Here is a 16,129-nt window from a genome sequence, read left to right as displayed (position 1 = left end):
CCGCCACCCCGCCCCACCGCCAGGAACACGTCCCACAGCGACGCCGGGCTGCGCAACAGGAGCTTCCTCGCGCATCCCGTCCCTGCAAGTTTTTGTGCGGGCCTCCCCTGCTCCTTCAGGCCGCCGCCCCGTTTCTTGAGTACAAGCTCTGGCTCGTCGGTGGCTTCCCGGCCACGCGTCCCACAGACCTCACGGGTGTAGACGACCGCGAGCGGGCGAGCCGTCAGGAGTCGCCTACGGCCGGAGGGGTCGCGCCCGCGGCCCATGGGCGCGCTGGGATTGCGGAACAGCGGTGCCACGCTTTTCATTCTCAACCACTGCCGGTCACTCCGGCACTACTTTTCGGGCGACTTTTCTTCTTGATAAGACGTGTGAGCACTTATTTCTAACCTCTTTCCCCAAGTAAGCTTGTGCATTATTTTCATTTTGGAGGCTTGTCCTCCTCAGCTCATTTATATCTGCCCTTGTATAGCATGGAATTCCTTTTTTGTTCTTAGGACTTATGGAGACTTATTTTACCTCCCAGAATTTTTCTTGTCTTTGAAAGCAGTTTGTTTTCGTTCAATTAAAGTTCTTAAGTCCTGAATTTTTCCTGAGGGCAACTCAAGAAGCTAGAGATACGATTTACTGGAGGCCCAGCAGCACTGGACTAAGTGCTAGGACATGGGAAACGCACCAAGTGACTGGGCTTTCGGGGGGGGGGGGGGCTCCCTGGCAGCTCCGTACTGTGCTATAGACACAATTTAGCTATTCATCGTGCATGACACTTAAAAACAACCAATTTTCCATATTGCTTCAGAACTTTACAATTTCTAAATTTTTTGTTTTCCTCATTCAAGACTTTTTTAGAGCTGGGCTCGGTGGCTCAGCCTGTAATCCCGCGCCTTCGGGAGGCTGAGATGAGTGGATTGCCTGAGCCCGCGGGTTTGAGACCCGCCTGGGCAACTTGGCGAGACCTCATCTCTACAATAAATAAATTTAAAAAATTAGCTGGGCGTGGTAGCGCACGCCTGTATTTCCAGCTACTTGGAAGGTAGAGGCAGAAGGATCGCCAGAGCCCCCAGCAGGTCGAGGCTGCGGTGGCCGGGAGCGGCCACTGCACTCCAGTCTGGGCGTCACAGTGAGACTCCAACTCAATAAATAAATAACTAAATAAGTAAATAAATAATAACAAAAAAATCAGTCGGGCGTGGTAGCGCGCACCTGTAGTTCCAGCTACTTGGAAGGCTGAGGCGGAAGGATCGCCGGAGCCCAGCAGGTCAAGGCTGCGGTGGCCGGGAGCTGCCCTGCACTATAGTCTGGGTGACAAGAGACTCCGACTCAAAAAAAATAAAAATTAAAAATAAATGTTTTTTTAGTACTTTCTGTCCTAGGAAAGCAGCTGCAGAGTTTTCCTTCTACTCCACCTCTATCCCAACTTCTAATATACTTGTTTCTTCTTTAATCTTGACAATTAGGTCTTCTGGGTCCACACACATTCAGTAGACAGTTATCATACAGCACCTGAGTGCTACAGAACCAAGTACTATGCCATAAATGAAACAGGCCGTAAGTTCAGAAACTGGCAGGGAAGTGACTGAGTCAACCCACGGACTACTCCCCAAGCCCTCTAAGGTAATCTACTCCTGTCCAGTTCCAAAAAATTATTCGCCCCACTTCATGGGGGGAAAAAAAAAATCAAAGTTCACGAGCAGGCAGAGGTAGAAATGAATTCTAACTCCACTGGAGGTTCACAGCTATGACTGACTCACCCCACCCACCCAAATGGAGCTACATAATCCCCATCAGTTGGGGCTCCAATTGCCTTTCACCCCAGCAGCTGAATGACCCTAGAGCAATGTAGGAAGTTCCCTCATCTGCAACCATCTAATGGGTTGTACAAATTCAATGGACAAGAGGCTTAATCCTTCTGGGCCTACATTTCCTTACCCGAAGTGGTTAAATATAAAAACCCAGGTACAAGTCAGGCTCGGTGGCTCAGCCTGTGATCCCACGCTTTGGAAGGCTGAAGTGAGTCGACTGCCTGAGCCCTGGGTTCGAGACCCGCCTGGGCAACTTGATGAGGCCTCATCTCTACAGTAAATCAAAAAATTAGCCAGCTGTGGTAGTGGGCGCCTGTAGTTCCAGCTACTCAGAAAGCTGAGGCGGAAGGATCGGCGGAGCCCAGCAGGTCAAGGCTGGGGTGGCCGTGAGCGTGCCACTGCAATCCAGTCTGGGTGACAGAGTGAGACTCCAACTCAAAAAAAAAAAATCTAGGTACAGCATATAGTAAAGGTTGACCACAGGGCAGCTGTTTTCTTCCTCTCACCACTCACAATATTTCTACCTTTCTGCTGCTTCCCTTTCAGGGTGAGGAACAGGCTAGAGGTAGCTACATCCTTCAGTATTCATGGTTTGCTCTTGAGTATACAGTGCTCAGTGAATGCTGACTAACCAGGTACTCTATACTACAGCTACCACTCCGCAAACATAATGGTAACTAACAACGACTCTTTTACAGCTTGTTGGGGAGCAGGGTCAGAGGAGTGCTTACCTCAGCTCCCTCATTTCTCTGTATACTGCCCTGTTTTCTTCCTTGCCCAGAAAGCTTTTGGCTCTCCCACCCTTTCTCCTCTCTGCCCATCATTCCCTCCTTAGTGCTGTGGCACCTTGTTAGATTACCTTGTACGAGGGAACCCCCCCAAAAACCAGAATTATCTTCTGGAGGGAAGGCCCACTGTAGTACACTTGGAATTTGCTCCCCCAGCTCAGTCAACCAAAGTTTTTATCTGGAAGTTTTGAGAAGGTTGCATCATGATTTGTGGAAGAAATGTCTGAAGTGGCAAACAGGTGACAGGTTCTTCCAACATGACAACATACCTGCCCACACCACGTTGAGTATACAGCAGTTTTTGACCAAAAACAAGTATGACCCCCATACTTCATCTTTTCCATTCACCTGATCTCACCCCAAGCAACTTTTTTTTTGCTTCCTTGGATGAAAAAATGTCCTCAAAGGTAGATGTTTTGCCAATGTGGAAGAAGTGAAACAAAAACAGCAGAAGTACTAAAAGTCATCAAAATCGACAAGTTCAAAAACTGTTTTGAGTAGTGGAAAAGGTATCTCGGTAAGTGGGTGTATTGAATCAAACAGAGAGTACTTTCAAGGTGACTGAAGTTTAAACATCTAAGAATACAAAATTTTTTATAAATAAATTCCAGTATTTTGGGATTTGTGCATTCAAAACCCAAGTAGGGCCTAGAGAAAGATCTACCAAAGGCTTGATAATCTTTATTTGTGTGTGTGTTTTTTTTTTTGAGTTGGAGTCTCACTCTTGTCATCCAGGCTGGAGTGCAGTGGTATGCTCACGGCCACCGCAGCCTCCACCTGCTGGACTTAGTGATCCTTCCGCCTCAGCCTTCCAAGTAGCTGGAACTACAGATGCACGCCACCACATCCAGCTAGCTTTTTTGTGTGATTTATTGTAGAGACGAGGTCTCACCAAGTTGCCCAGGCTGGTCTCGAATCCCTGGGCTCAGGCAATCCTTTTGCCTTGGCCTCCAAAAGTGCTGGAATTGCAGGCTGAGCCACTGCACCCGGTCTGATAATCTTTAAATCAGCCTGTCTTTGAATCCATGATAGTAGCTACCGTTTCATAAAGGCAGCTCAAGACCTTGGGCTTTAACCATCATAGTCCCAGTGAATGAGTGCGTGCACAACTTTTATACAAGACATCCATGCTGGGATAGGCTACGCAGTGGGAAACAAAAGACTTGGGTCCCAAGCCCTATTCTTGCATGCCCTAGACACCAAAGGAGCCCCTCATGGCCACCATGTTACTTTTCCTCAGATATGCTGTCTCATCCAGAGATCTCTATGCTTGCCACCCTCCTGCCTGGTAAGTCTTCCCCAACATCTTTGCCTGGTTCACCTTTCCCATCCAGCTCTCAGCTCAAATGTCACTTCCTCAGAGCCATCTTCTTGCTTAATTTTAAACTATTGCTGCCCACCCATACCTCCCCACGCCCCTCAGCATATTCTATTGTTTCATTTTCTTTTCAGCACTGATTGCCATCTCAAAGTATCTGGTTCATTAACTTACTTATCACCTCTCCCACTCTCTCTAGAGCAGTGCCGTCTAATGACACTTTCTCTGAAGATGTTCTAGATTTGCTCTGTTCAACACAGTAGCACTAGCTGCGGGTGGTCAATGAGCATGTGAAAGTGCCCGCTGTGACTGAGGAACTGAACTGGCATGCTTATTCTCATTGATTTAATCAGCAACATATACTAGCAGATGCTCTGGAATGAATGTAGGCCCAACTTAAGCAAGAGTAAGGCATGCCCTACTTATCACTGTGATACAGCCCTAGAACAGTACCTGGCACCACAGCAAGTGCTCAAGCACTTTTTGTTGACTCAACACAGCTTCTAAGTGATTTGGTGAAGGACATTTGGGTCTTTTTAGCTTTCTGTCTGCATTTTCTCACATTTCTGTCAAATTCCAGGAAAAATCATAGGCAGTGTTCACATTCCATCTGTAGATTATTATGGGAGAACTGTTGCTGCTACAAAGTTCCCAGCTCCCACTCTGGAGCCTGAGTGGTGACTGGGATGAGAGCAAACTCAATTTGTACCTCCTACCTGCTTCTTTCCAGCCCTCCCTAGGTCAAGGACTTGCATTTTTGGTTCCATGATAAAACAGCTCCAGCGACTGATGGCTGGATGACTGCAGGATTTAAGGCGGATTTCAGTACTTCTAACCTTTGTAAGTTCTCAAAAGAACTCAGTGGTTCTACTTATTCAAGTCTTCTACACTTCTACAACTTGTAATTTTCTGCAGAGACAAGTCTGCTCATTCCATAATAATTTTTTCTTAGATACACCTTTAAAAATTTTAATAAAAATCTTTCCTCCATCTGTGTCAAACTGATTATTCCTGGTTTAAGTCAAAGTAGTTTCTATAAATTTGTAATCTATCACTTTGCTGAACACTCATTATTTTGAAGGATTTTTTTGTAAGGTGGGTAATTGTCATAAACTAGAAATATTTTGTTCTTTTCAATAATTTTCTCATTTTGTGCTTTGATGATAATGCCACATATGTACTTTGCAGAAAGAATCTGTCAACATTGCAGCCTGTGTTCTGCTATTGAACTACTAACATACCTTGAAAACTATCTTTAAACAAAATGTTGAAAAATATCCATTGCCTAGGGCAGTACTCAGATAGATGCAAGTACTCAATTTGTTCTAAAAAAAGTTTCTCCTAGGACCAATTTTGGAAACTATACACCTTTTCCAGAAAGCTTTCCATTTTATTGCTTTTTCATTCCTACACTTAACATAGAATTACTGAGCAACTATACTGTGTCAGGAACTGGACCAGAAAACAGTGACACAACAGGAAGGAGATAGCTATTTCCACTTTATAAATGCAGTTGTGGGGTAGCAACTCTAAAAATTAATATAAAATTCTAAAAGTACCAAAGGGATACACAGGGAAAAAGTCACCCTCCCAAGAAGCAATCACAGCCTACCAGTTTCTACATCTTCAATATAATGAGACACAATCATATTTGTGCGTACTCACGTTTTAAGTATACATATACTTTTTTTTTTTTTTAAGTCGGAGTCTCACTCTGTTGCTCAGGATGGAGTGCAGTCGCATGCTCATGGCCACTGCAGTCTATACCAGCTATGTTCAGGTGTACGTTCTACCTCAGCTTTCCAAGTAGCAGGAACCACAGGTGTGCACCACCACACCCAGCTAAGTTTTTAAAAAACTTATTATAGAGATGCGGTTTCGCCAAGTTGCCCAGGCTGGTCTCGAACCCTTGGACTCAGACAATCCTCTCGCCTCCACCTCCCAAAGTCCTGGGATAATAGGCATGAGCCACCACGCCCAGCATATACATATTAAAGTTTTTTATGGTACTTAATCTTCTCTGTATCACGCCAATATGTTTTCATACAAATATTTGGTATACATGCTGCTGAAGCCAGTACAATATTTAAGTATATTTTAAAGAAATACATAGTTCATATGCCTTTATATTTAAACATATGCCATATATTTTAAGAAATACATTGTTTTATATCAGTATATGAAGAGAAAGCTCATTCCTTTTAACAGCTGTGCAATGTATTATAATTAAAACAACTACCTATATGTGTTCCTGAGTATCTGTACAAGTTTTTGGTTTTTTCCCCATATAGTATAGGTTTTTTTTGTGCTTTGTCTACCCAGAAAGTTAGCTTTTGGTATTTTTCTTTTCCATTTCTAATTCAGGCATTCCTTTTTTTTTTTTGAGGTAGAGTCTCCCTCACCCAGGTTGGAGTGCAGTGGCCACCCCAGTGTCAACCTGCTGGGCTCAGGCAATCCTTGGGCTCAGGCAATCCTTTCGCCTCAGCCTTTCAAGTAGCCGGAACTGGAACTATGGGTGTATGCTATCACGCCCAGCTAATTTTTTTTTTGTTGTTTTTTATTGTAGAGATGAGGTCTCGCCCAGGCTGTTCTCAAACCCGTGGGCTCCCAAATTGCTGGAATTACAGGCTTGAGCCACCGTGCCTGGCCCATTCCCTTTTTAAAAAATCATTTTCAGCTGGGCTCGGTGGCTCAGTCTGTAATCCCATGCCTTTCGGAGGCTGAGGTGAGTGGATTGCCTAAGCCCACAGGTTCGAGACCCGCCTGGGCAACTTGGTGAGACCTCATCTCTACAATAAATCAAAACATAAGCCGGGCGTGGTAGCACACGCCTGTAGTTCCAGCTACTTGGAAGGCTGAGGCGGAAGGATCGCCAGAGCCCAGCAGGTCGAGGCTGCGGTGGCCGGGAGCGGCCACTGCACTCCAGTCTGGGTGACAGAGTGAGACTCCAACTCAAAAAAAAAAAAAAATTCATTTTCCCCCTTTCCACAGGACTTCTAGAAATATTTTTCTTTTCCCCAAAAAGCTGCTTTAAAAGCTTAGTTCCTTTGTTTTCCTTCTTACGTAATAGTTAAGGCATTTCAGGCTTTGAAATTAGCCCTGGGTAACAAGTATGGATACCAAGGAGAGTGGTCCCCAGATAAGAGGATCAAGATTTTCATAAATCTCACAGAACAAATATGTGGGAAGTGACAGAAAGCATAACGTGTTCTTCAATAAAAGATCACCAAGCATGCAACCACATTCTACTGAACTGAATTCCTGCCAAAACATATTTGATAGCCACTGAAGATTTCAGGCTCTCAACCTAGTTGCCAAGGATGTGGGCCCCTCAGAGTTCTTTGTAGCACCTTCTCAAGATTCCCTTTTATTATCTCTTATCCACCTTTTGTCTCAAAGCCTCGCCTTGTCTTCAGTCTCCCCTTTGAAGACATATTCTTGTCTGTTGCAATTTCTTCAGTCATTTATTCACTCGACAGTTTACTGAGGTCCTATTAATTCAGTCATTGTGTTAGCAAATGAAGGACATTACTGAACTAAAACGAGAATGCTGATTTTACCCATATTATTTAATATTTGTTCTAGACATTCAGGTCAGATAACAGAACAAAGCAGAAAAGAGATTTGTCTTATTACATTTGTATACTTACATCATCACAGTTTTATGTAGGGTTTACTTTCTGTATGACATGTGATGTAAAAGTAGGATAAGATATTTCATTTTTATTGTTAAATGGGTGTACTTTTTCATTCTGGTCAAATAAGGTGAGAGCTAAGGCTGATGATTTGCACAGATTACATTTATAGGACCCTCACCCATATGAGTCCTCTGATGCTCAAAACAATGAGGACTCCTACTGAAAGGTTTCCCATTGTCATGTTCAGAGGGCTCCTTATAAGTGGGTTCTGTGACACTCAAAACTTTCCTAGCACTGATTATGTGCTTAGCCTACCTTTAGTACAACTTCTATGATGTTGAATAAAGGTTCTAAGCACAAAACTTTACCATAGCAATTACACTTTCATGGTTCCAGAGTTCTCATACATATATTGGTATAACAGCTTTTCCAGTATGAATTCTCTCAAGGTAAAACCGAGGCCAGAAGCCTATCCTGATGTGATCCTATTCCTGAGATTTCTTCCCTATGTGAGTTCTCAGATGTTGATATATTCATGAAAAGGATTTCCTATATTCAGGGTCTTTGCAGGTTAATTTCCAGTGTGAACGTCTCCTAATTAAAGAGGACCAAGTTGAGCTGAAAGCAGACTTTTTCACACTAATTTATTCCATCTTGTTCTTGGACGAATTATCTTTTTATAAAACAACTGGATCCCATTGTCTTCTACATTCCCCATACATGATCATGCTATAGCCTGTGTGATCCTCAGTCTTCAGATTCTAAGATGGAATCTAGAAAAGGATTTGCCTCTCTTCCTTCCAATAAAATAATCTCTGACTTATAGAAATTATTTTCTCTATTAATCTTTGGTCTATGTTTGAAGAAGTTATCACATTCTTCTTCTTTTTTTTTTTTTTGAGTTGGAGTCTCGCTCTGTAGCCCAGACTGTGCTGGGCTCCGGTGATTCTTCCGCCTCAGTCTTCCAAGTAGCTGAACTACAGGCGCGCGCTATCATGCCCGGTAATTTTTTGGTTTATTGTAGAGATGAGGTCTTGCCAAATTGCCCAGGCAGGTGTTGAACCCGCAGGCTCAGGAAATTTACTCACCTCAGCCTCCCAAAGCGCGGGATTACAGGCTGAGCCACTGAGCCCAGCTATCACATTCTTATTTGTAGGACTTATTTCCTGCTTAATCCGACAAGTAAAAACTGTAAAATGTCCTGCAGGGTTACCTATAATCATAACTTTCATAACAGTCTCTTCCCTGCACTGCTTCTCCAAGGAATAAATCTGGTTTACATCTCAAGTATTCTATTCAAGAACCACATATATGGCAATACATTTTTTTTAATCCAAGTTGCGGTGAAATTCATAATTTTGTCCTTCTTTATGCGCAATACTTTTTTGAGAGGACACCAAGTCACAGCTGAAACTCTAAATGCCACCTAATTTATTTCCTTACATTTCTATCTTCACAACATCATTCCCAATTCAGTGCTTTCTTGAGGGTGAATATCATTTGTGCCAGCATTTACCATGGGCCCTTCTACTTCAACAACCAGAACCTATGCTGCCGTCCTTGTTACCATGGAAAGCTGTCCAACTTCCATGCATAAATGAGAGGCACAGCCATGCCTGAATTGGGAGAAACAGATCATTACAGGGGATGATTTCCTCATCTCACAGAAAAGCATGGCATTCCAAACAACAGCAACTCCATTTTTAAGTGCAGCCCTTCTGAGGTCCAAATAGGCGCGTTCAACTGTCGATCTTTTCTAACCTCTTTGCATGTCTCTATGGTCCCCACTCATTTTCATTAATAGAACCAATCAAGACACAGGACAGTTCAAAAACTTGAATCAAGGTGAAAGCTAGTAAAGAATTATTTGTACTGTTAGTGTAGCTTTTGTTTAAAATTATTTCAACATAAACAAAATGAAACAAACTTCTCAGAAAAGTCTATGCCTTTCCTAGACTCCCCCATGTCCTTGGCTAATCCCCAAAACTCAGAAGTAATTCTCCTGTCATATTTTAAAAACAAGATAATGACACACACACAAAGTAATGTACAGTTGGCTCTCTGTATCCATGGGTTCCACATTTGTGGGTTTTAAATATTTGGGGATAAAAATGAATAGTAGCATATATACTGAACACGTGTAGACTTTCTTTCCTTGTCATTCTTCCCTAAGCACTACAGTGTAACTACTACTTACATAACATTTATTAAGAAGTATAAGTAATCTAGAGATGATTTAAAATATATAGGAGGATGTATATAGGTTATATGCAAATAATACATCATTTTGTATCAGGGACTTGAACATCCGTAGATTTTGCTGTCTGGAGGGGGTCCTGCAACCAATGCCCCACAGATACTGAGGGATGACTATATGTTGTAAATACACGTGTTACAAGTACTCACAATTATTGTCATCCATTAGCTTCCTTTATTTCATCTTTCTTAGTCAATTACTCACCCAGTCCCACTGAGTCCACTTACGAATCACCACACCTGCCCCTTGCCTGCCTCCAATCTGTGATATACCAGTTACTTCTTCACAAGCCACCCAGAATGAGCTTTGAAAAACAAGGCCAAGCCGGGATTGGTGGCTCAGCCTGTAATCCTGTGCTTTTGGGAGGCTGAGGTGAGTGGATTGCCTGAGGCTGTGGGTTCGAGACCCGCCTGGGCAGCGAGACCTCTACAATAAATCAAAAAATCAGCCGGGTGTGGTAGCGCACGCCTGTAGTTCCAGTTACTTGGAAGGCTGAGGCGGAAGGATCGCCAGAGTCCAGCAGGTTGAGGCTTCGGTGGCTGGGAGCAGCCACTGCACTCTAGTCTGGGCGACAGAGTGAGACTCCAACTCAAAAAAAAATAACAAAAAAAAAGAAAAGCAAGGTCACACTTCTTCTCAAGAATGAAAATCAAACTCCCCTCAAGCAAATGAATCACCATGAGCTCTGCCAAACTTAACCTGCGTATCTTTATGCTTGTTACCTACTCCTAGCCTGCTGGACAACTTTCTGTTCCTCAAAGTGCCTAGGTCTTTCCCATCTCACAGTTACCCCAAATGCCTCTGAGCCTGGAAGCTCTCTTCACTGCCACTTTTACACATCTGCAGACTTATTTTCCTTCAAGGAATTGGCTTAAATCTCACCCCTGCCATGCCCTCAACTTACTCCTCTAGAGTAATTCCCCACTGCTCCCCATTTTACACTGTGCTCTTTTCTTGTCAGTACTTACCACAATTTATCCTATTTGTTTAAGCTGTTTCTAAAAGGCCATCATCTTTTAAACTATGAAGTCTACGAAGGTATTATATCAGGGCTTTGTTTATCACCCAAGTGTTTGGTATACTGCATAGGACAGAAGAGGCTCTCTGTAAATATTTGTGAGGTGAGAGAAGGGGAAGGAGAAGAAATAAAACATCTAATAAAGAACTCTATGACAGAGCAGAGATAAGTTGGGCACCCAACACCTCGGGTCTAACCTTTAAGAAACTTTCTGATGAGCCTATCCTGACATGGCCTCTCAACCTGGGACACCACTCCTGAATCTGTCACCTGTGGAACCAGTCTTCCCCAGATGTGTATAACCATAGGCACCCACCAATGTCTCACACAGCAGCTAGACTCTGAGAACTACTAGATCATCCAGAAGTGCATGGCCTGGAGGTTTGCCTATGCAGGACATGAGACTTCAGGTACAGGAAGGATGAGATATAGAACTCTCAAAGGCAGAGTAATCCAGGGTGATAATGACTAGAAGAAACATTAGGATGCTGGATTACTTGGGGCAACAAGGAGGCACATAAATCACTGCAGGTAGATACAAAGTGCCTGCCTTGTTGGGGGGCTTGCAGGTGAGGTACAGGTTAGTGACCTGTGCTAACAGAAAGATTTTCAGTAGAGGGAATGGAAGAAAGGACTTTGAATATAGAAAAGAAAAAGAAAACATTAATGCTGAGCCATCAAGATGAAACATGAAAAACCACAGACCATAAACAGGGTCCAGAAAAAGCCTGGCGAGGGGTTAATGGAGACTGCAGCCTGTATGCATCACCAAAACGTGGGCATATTTCACAGCTCAATATTGCCAAATGCAGGTAGTTCCAATACCACTTGCATCAGAGCAAAGGATAAAAAGGGAAGGCATTCAGTATACTGACAGAAAAGCTAATACACAAACAAAACCACCTTCCTGACATAATTTATGAATATCAATACAAAAATCCTTTAAAAAGTCAATGAATTATAGCAGCACATTACAACAAGGGTCCTTCTATGTTTATTATATCCCCATGATAACTGATCAAAGGAGAAAAATCCCTATGACCACCTTAGTAGGCTCTGGAAGGGAAATGGGATATTACTGATTTTCATTCATTAGACATTGCTAAATGACTATTTCTTCATCCAGATAAAATTGATTTGAATCAAAGCAGAATCCAGCATCAGGCTCATCAAAACCAGAAAATTTACCATGTAAGTCGGAGACTAGACACCTACTCTACACTCTCAGCTTCAAATATTTTAGAAGTACTACCTATGATGAATGCAACTACGATTGCCCCCCAATGTAAAAAAAATATATATTACAACTTCCTCCTCCTTTATACTTATTAGTAAAATGACTTTGTACTGAAGACATTTGTGAGACTCTAACACATCTGATATAAATGCTGACAATATAACAGAAACGACTATGCACGACCATAAGGGAGGATTAACCTGATCAGATAATAGCAGTAATAAAAGTCTAATTAAATGTAATACCATTCTAATAAGATTTTCTCAAAAAACACTGAAAAACTGATAAGGGTTCATCTATAGAATTAGAGTGATAAAGACAGCTAATAATTTTTTTTAAATAACAAGGAGAAACTACCATTTATCCAAGCTTGTTATAAAGCCACAATAACTACAGCAACATAGTGTTTAATCAGAGAAAGAAAAAGCAAGGGAGAGCCCAGAAAGAGACCTGCACACAAAGACAGTGATTTATTCTGTGACAAAGATGGGGTTTCCAAAGAGCAGAGGAAGAAATCTAGTCAGAAAATGGTGTTGAAAGAACTCATACCTCACACCATATATGAGAGGAAATTCCAGATAAGTTGAACTAAACAAGAAACACAAAATACTAGAATTCATGAAAGTATTTGCACAATCTCCCTATGTATGATACAAAACCTAGAATAGGAATAAAGGTATTTGAAAAGAAAAAAAACCTTCAAATTATAAAACTTCTGTACAGAGACTATATAAGCGCAATCAATAAATTTTGGTCTGGTATATGACATTTCAATATGAACATTCAGAATAGAGCTCCCACAAACAAACAGGGGAAAAAATTCACATATTTTTTATGAACTCTCTGTCTGTCTCTCTCACTCTCACACACACACACAAACGGGCCATAAATGTATAAAACACATGCAACTTTGTCAGCTGTAAGGAAAATGCGAGCTCAATTGAACATATTATCTTTTATCCATCAGAACTGCAAACTTTAAAAAAAGATAAATGCAAATTGCTGGTACTGAAGGAGAAAAGAGCTCTCATACACTTGAGCAGCTAAAATTTATCGGGCAGTTTGTTGCTACCAGATTTTTACCCTACATACTGGTTAGTCATTTTTAGAACTCCAACTCAGGAAAAAAAACACAGCCAGTATGTGCTAGTAAACGTATGCAAAGAAGCTCACTGCAATAATTTGAATGTCTACCAAGAGAGGAAAAATGAAATGTAAACCACCTGAAGTTGTTAAAAGGAAAAATACAGACCTGTCTGTACTGACTACACTCCCAAAATGTTTACATATACTTACATACATGCATATAAGCCCATGTAAGAAAGTCTGGCCGGAGACACACCAGGACTACCCATGTTTACATGAGGGGAGGGCAGTAGACAATGAGTGAACAGGGAAAGGAAGCCCCTACTCTCAACACATATATCACCTGCCACCAGCAACAAGTTTCCTTTCAACCAAACAGGACACTTTTGATTCTGGGGTCAGAGAAAAACCGAGGAGTTTTGTTCTACATATCTGTGGCTGCTCATCATAGCACCCCACCAAGGGGTCTCCCACTCTCCACCTCTTTAATAAGATACTGGGATCAGAATAACTAGTTGGCTCATTCCCTGTGGGGACCTCCCATTTGTCTGTTCTCACCTGGAACGATGTCTTGGGGAACTCTCTTCACAGGCCAGAACTCTTCAGCTGCCTCTAACTGAGATACAACATCTGGCTTGGAAAGCTGATGTTCTGCTCAAAGGAAAAGAGACAGGGCATGGAGGTCTGTGTTCAGAAGAAAAATGCTATCCTGCAGCGGCACAAGGTGTCTCCACCTCCTCCCCTGCGAGAGCATGACATGACTTCTGGCCTAGGGCAGTGACCACACCCCATCCATCACTGTTGCTGGCTTTCTTGGACTCTTTTGCTAGTAGAGGCAGCCAGGGGGCCCAGTTTGAGTCAGTCAGACACAAAGGGAGATTAGTCAGACACAAAGGGAGATCAGTCAGCTGAGGGGTCTTGAGAAAGCTTTTGCTTTCTTGCTAAATGTGACATCTGTGAAAGAGTTGGTCAGGGTGGGCCTCTCCCTTTGTTTCTGCCACAAATACAGACATGATGCTTGCAAATAAAACTGAGCAATGACTAGCCAGTAGATGGAAAGGTTAATAACCATAAAGATGGAAGGAATGGGGGTCTTTGATAATACTCTTGAGTTGTGGGACACAACATCACACTGGAATTCTTGTTATAAAAAGAGTGAAGTATCCACTACTGCTTACTGAAAACATATTTTATAGACCCACCTCCTCGGTATTCAGGGGCTCTGAGGGATGAATTAAGTTATGTCTTAGAAATCATACCAAGAAGCTGCCCTTCCCTACAGGTGCTCCTGCAGTCTGAGCCCAAGCAGACGTACACTTCAGAGGTACCACACTCATGCTGCAAAGTACAGATCTTCATTGACATGGAGGCCAGCCTTACCCACTGAGATCAGGTTCCTGTAGTTCTCCAGAGTCACTTCCCTGTACAGGGACTTCTGTTTGAGGTCCAGCAATCCCCACTCCTCAGGGGTAAAACCCAGTGTTACATCATCAAAGGCCACAGGTTCCTAAAATCCACAGATTATTGTTCAGCTAGGACCCATCATTATTCATGGCAAAAGAAAGACAGGGGAGGCCAACTGGGTCCATGAATGAACAGAATGACCTACAAGATAACCCAAGAGCATTCTGGGTATCTCATCTTGAGTTTCTGTCTTTGCCTGAAACCCTCAGCAAACACAAGTTTGACCCTATTCAACTCACAGTTAAAAGAATACATAAGACCACTTTTCTTCTCCTTACTGAATTCGTGCATGTCACCTTTCGCTTGAAGCCAAAGTACCTGATGAAATCTTAAACAAAGCCGGATCCCTTACCCCTCCCAGTATAAAGAATACACTGAAGAGCCTCAATCTGGTCTTCAGAATTGCCCATTACCTGGCCTCTATTCTAACCACACCCTTGGAAAGCCAAGCAACCTGCAATTCTTCCATCAGGCAACCTCTCACGCCCAATGACTACCTCCACGCCCTTCCTGAGGTGCTCCAGGCTGCGGAGGCATCTCAGAGACCCACCCCACCACCATGTGCACCCCTCCAGGTTCAGAAGCGGACTAGAAAGCCGAAAGAAGCCTCTACTCACACAGGACCAGGGCATCGGAAGCCTGGAGGCCATACTTTCCTTCTCAATAAGTCTTTCGTAGCAGTGAGCAGAGTCCTGAGAAGACCGAAGTTGGGAGAGAGAGGTAAGAGCCACGCGGAGGGACTACCGCCTCTGGCCCAGGAAAGGCTCCATCCGCGGGAAACGACAGGGCCGCCCCACCTCAGAAAACGCCCAGAATGAGTCATCTCCCCCGACTCCCACACGACTAAGAGGATCAGATTCCCCATAAACGCGGAAAAGACGCCTCTTTCGTCACACGCGCCAGGAGGGGGCCGTTTCCCTTCCCTGGACCCCACACTCCCGCAAGCAGTCGGCTACCTCGGCCCGCTTCCGCCGGAGAGAACCATCTCCCCTCGGGGTTCCGGGTCACCGGCCACATCCCAACCGCCGAGGGAGGGCGGCGGGTAAGGCCGGTTCCGGGCTCACGACCTCAGTAGAGAAGTGACTGAGGCTGCGCCCGCCCCACGAAGCAACTACACCCATGCCCAAGCAGCCCCCGACGGACGCGTCTTTCGCGCCACACTCACCCGGTGCACGCTTGCAATGGCGCCCGTCGGCCCGCGGCGAAGTGCGTCAGCGCGCCGGCCCGGACTACAACTCCCAGACGCCCCCGCGGCGGTCCCCGCTCCGCCGCACAAGGCGACGGCCATCTTGGCCCGCCCGTTCGGGGCAGCAGGCGACGCCGCAGTCGGCGGGAGGACGCCCTCGTCGGCGGCCCTTGGCAGTCTCGGGGCAGGGGAGGTCTCCGGTGAGGGACGCCAGGCCGCAGGGCGCCGACGCCTCCGTGGGAGGCGGCCCAGGGTGGGAGGGAGTCGTGCCCCGCCACAAGGGCGACCGCTCGTGGGACAGACCGGAAGCTGGAGAAAGGGAAGTGGGGAGGAGG

General features: G+C 44.2%; 1 protein-coding gene across 1 annotated transcript in view; it reads right to left on the bottom strand.

Annotated features, from left to right (window-relative positions):
• The window catches only part of ZNF274 (zinc finger protein 274), a 26,663-nt gene extending 10,847 nt beyond the window's left edge, over window positions 1-15,816 (bottom strand). The window contains exons 1-4 of the mRNA XM_021718329.1: window positions 15,774-15,816; window positions 15,226-15,300; window positions 14,525-14,651; window positions 13,703-13,795 (exon numbers count right to left, since the gene is read on the bottom strand). Of these exons, the coding sequence (XP_021574004.1) occupies window positions 13,703-13,795; window positions 14,525-14,651; window positions 15,226-15,258 (253 nt within the window). The 5' untranslated portion in view covers window positions 15,259-15,300; window positions 15,774-15,816. The remainder of the gene's footprint in view (window positions 1-13,702; window positions 13,796-14,524; window positions 14,652-15,225; window positions 15,301-15,773) is intronic.
• Between the last annotated feature and the right edge of the window lie 313 nt (window positions 15,817-16,129).

This window comes from Carlito syrichta, unplaced genomic scaffold (assembly GCF_000164805.1).
Source record: "Carlito syrichta isolate Samal-C Ts95f unplaced genomic scaffold, Tarsius_syrichta-2.0.1 Scaffold312083, whole genome shotgun sequence".
Classification (NCBI taxonomy): Eukaryota; Metazoa; Chordata; class Mammalia; order Primates; family Tarsiidae; genus Carlito; species Carlito syrichta.
This window is presented reverse-complemented; position numbering and strand designations above follow the sequence as displayed.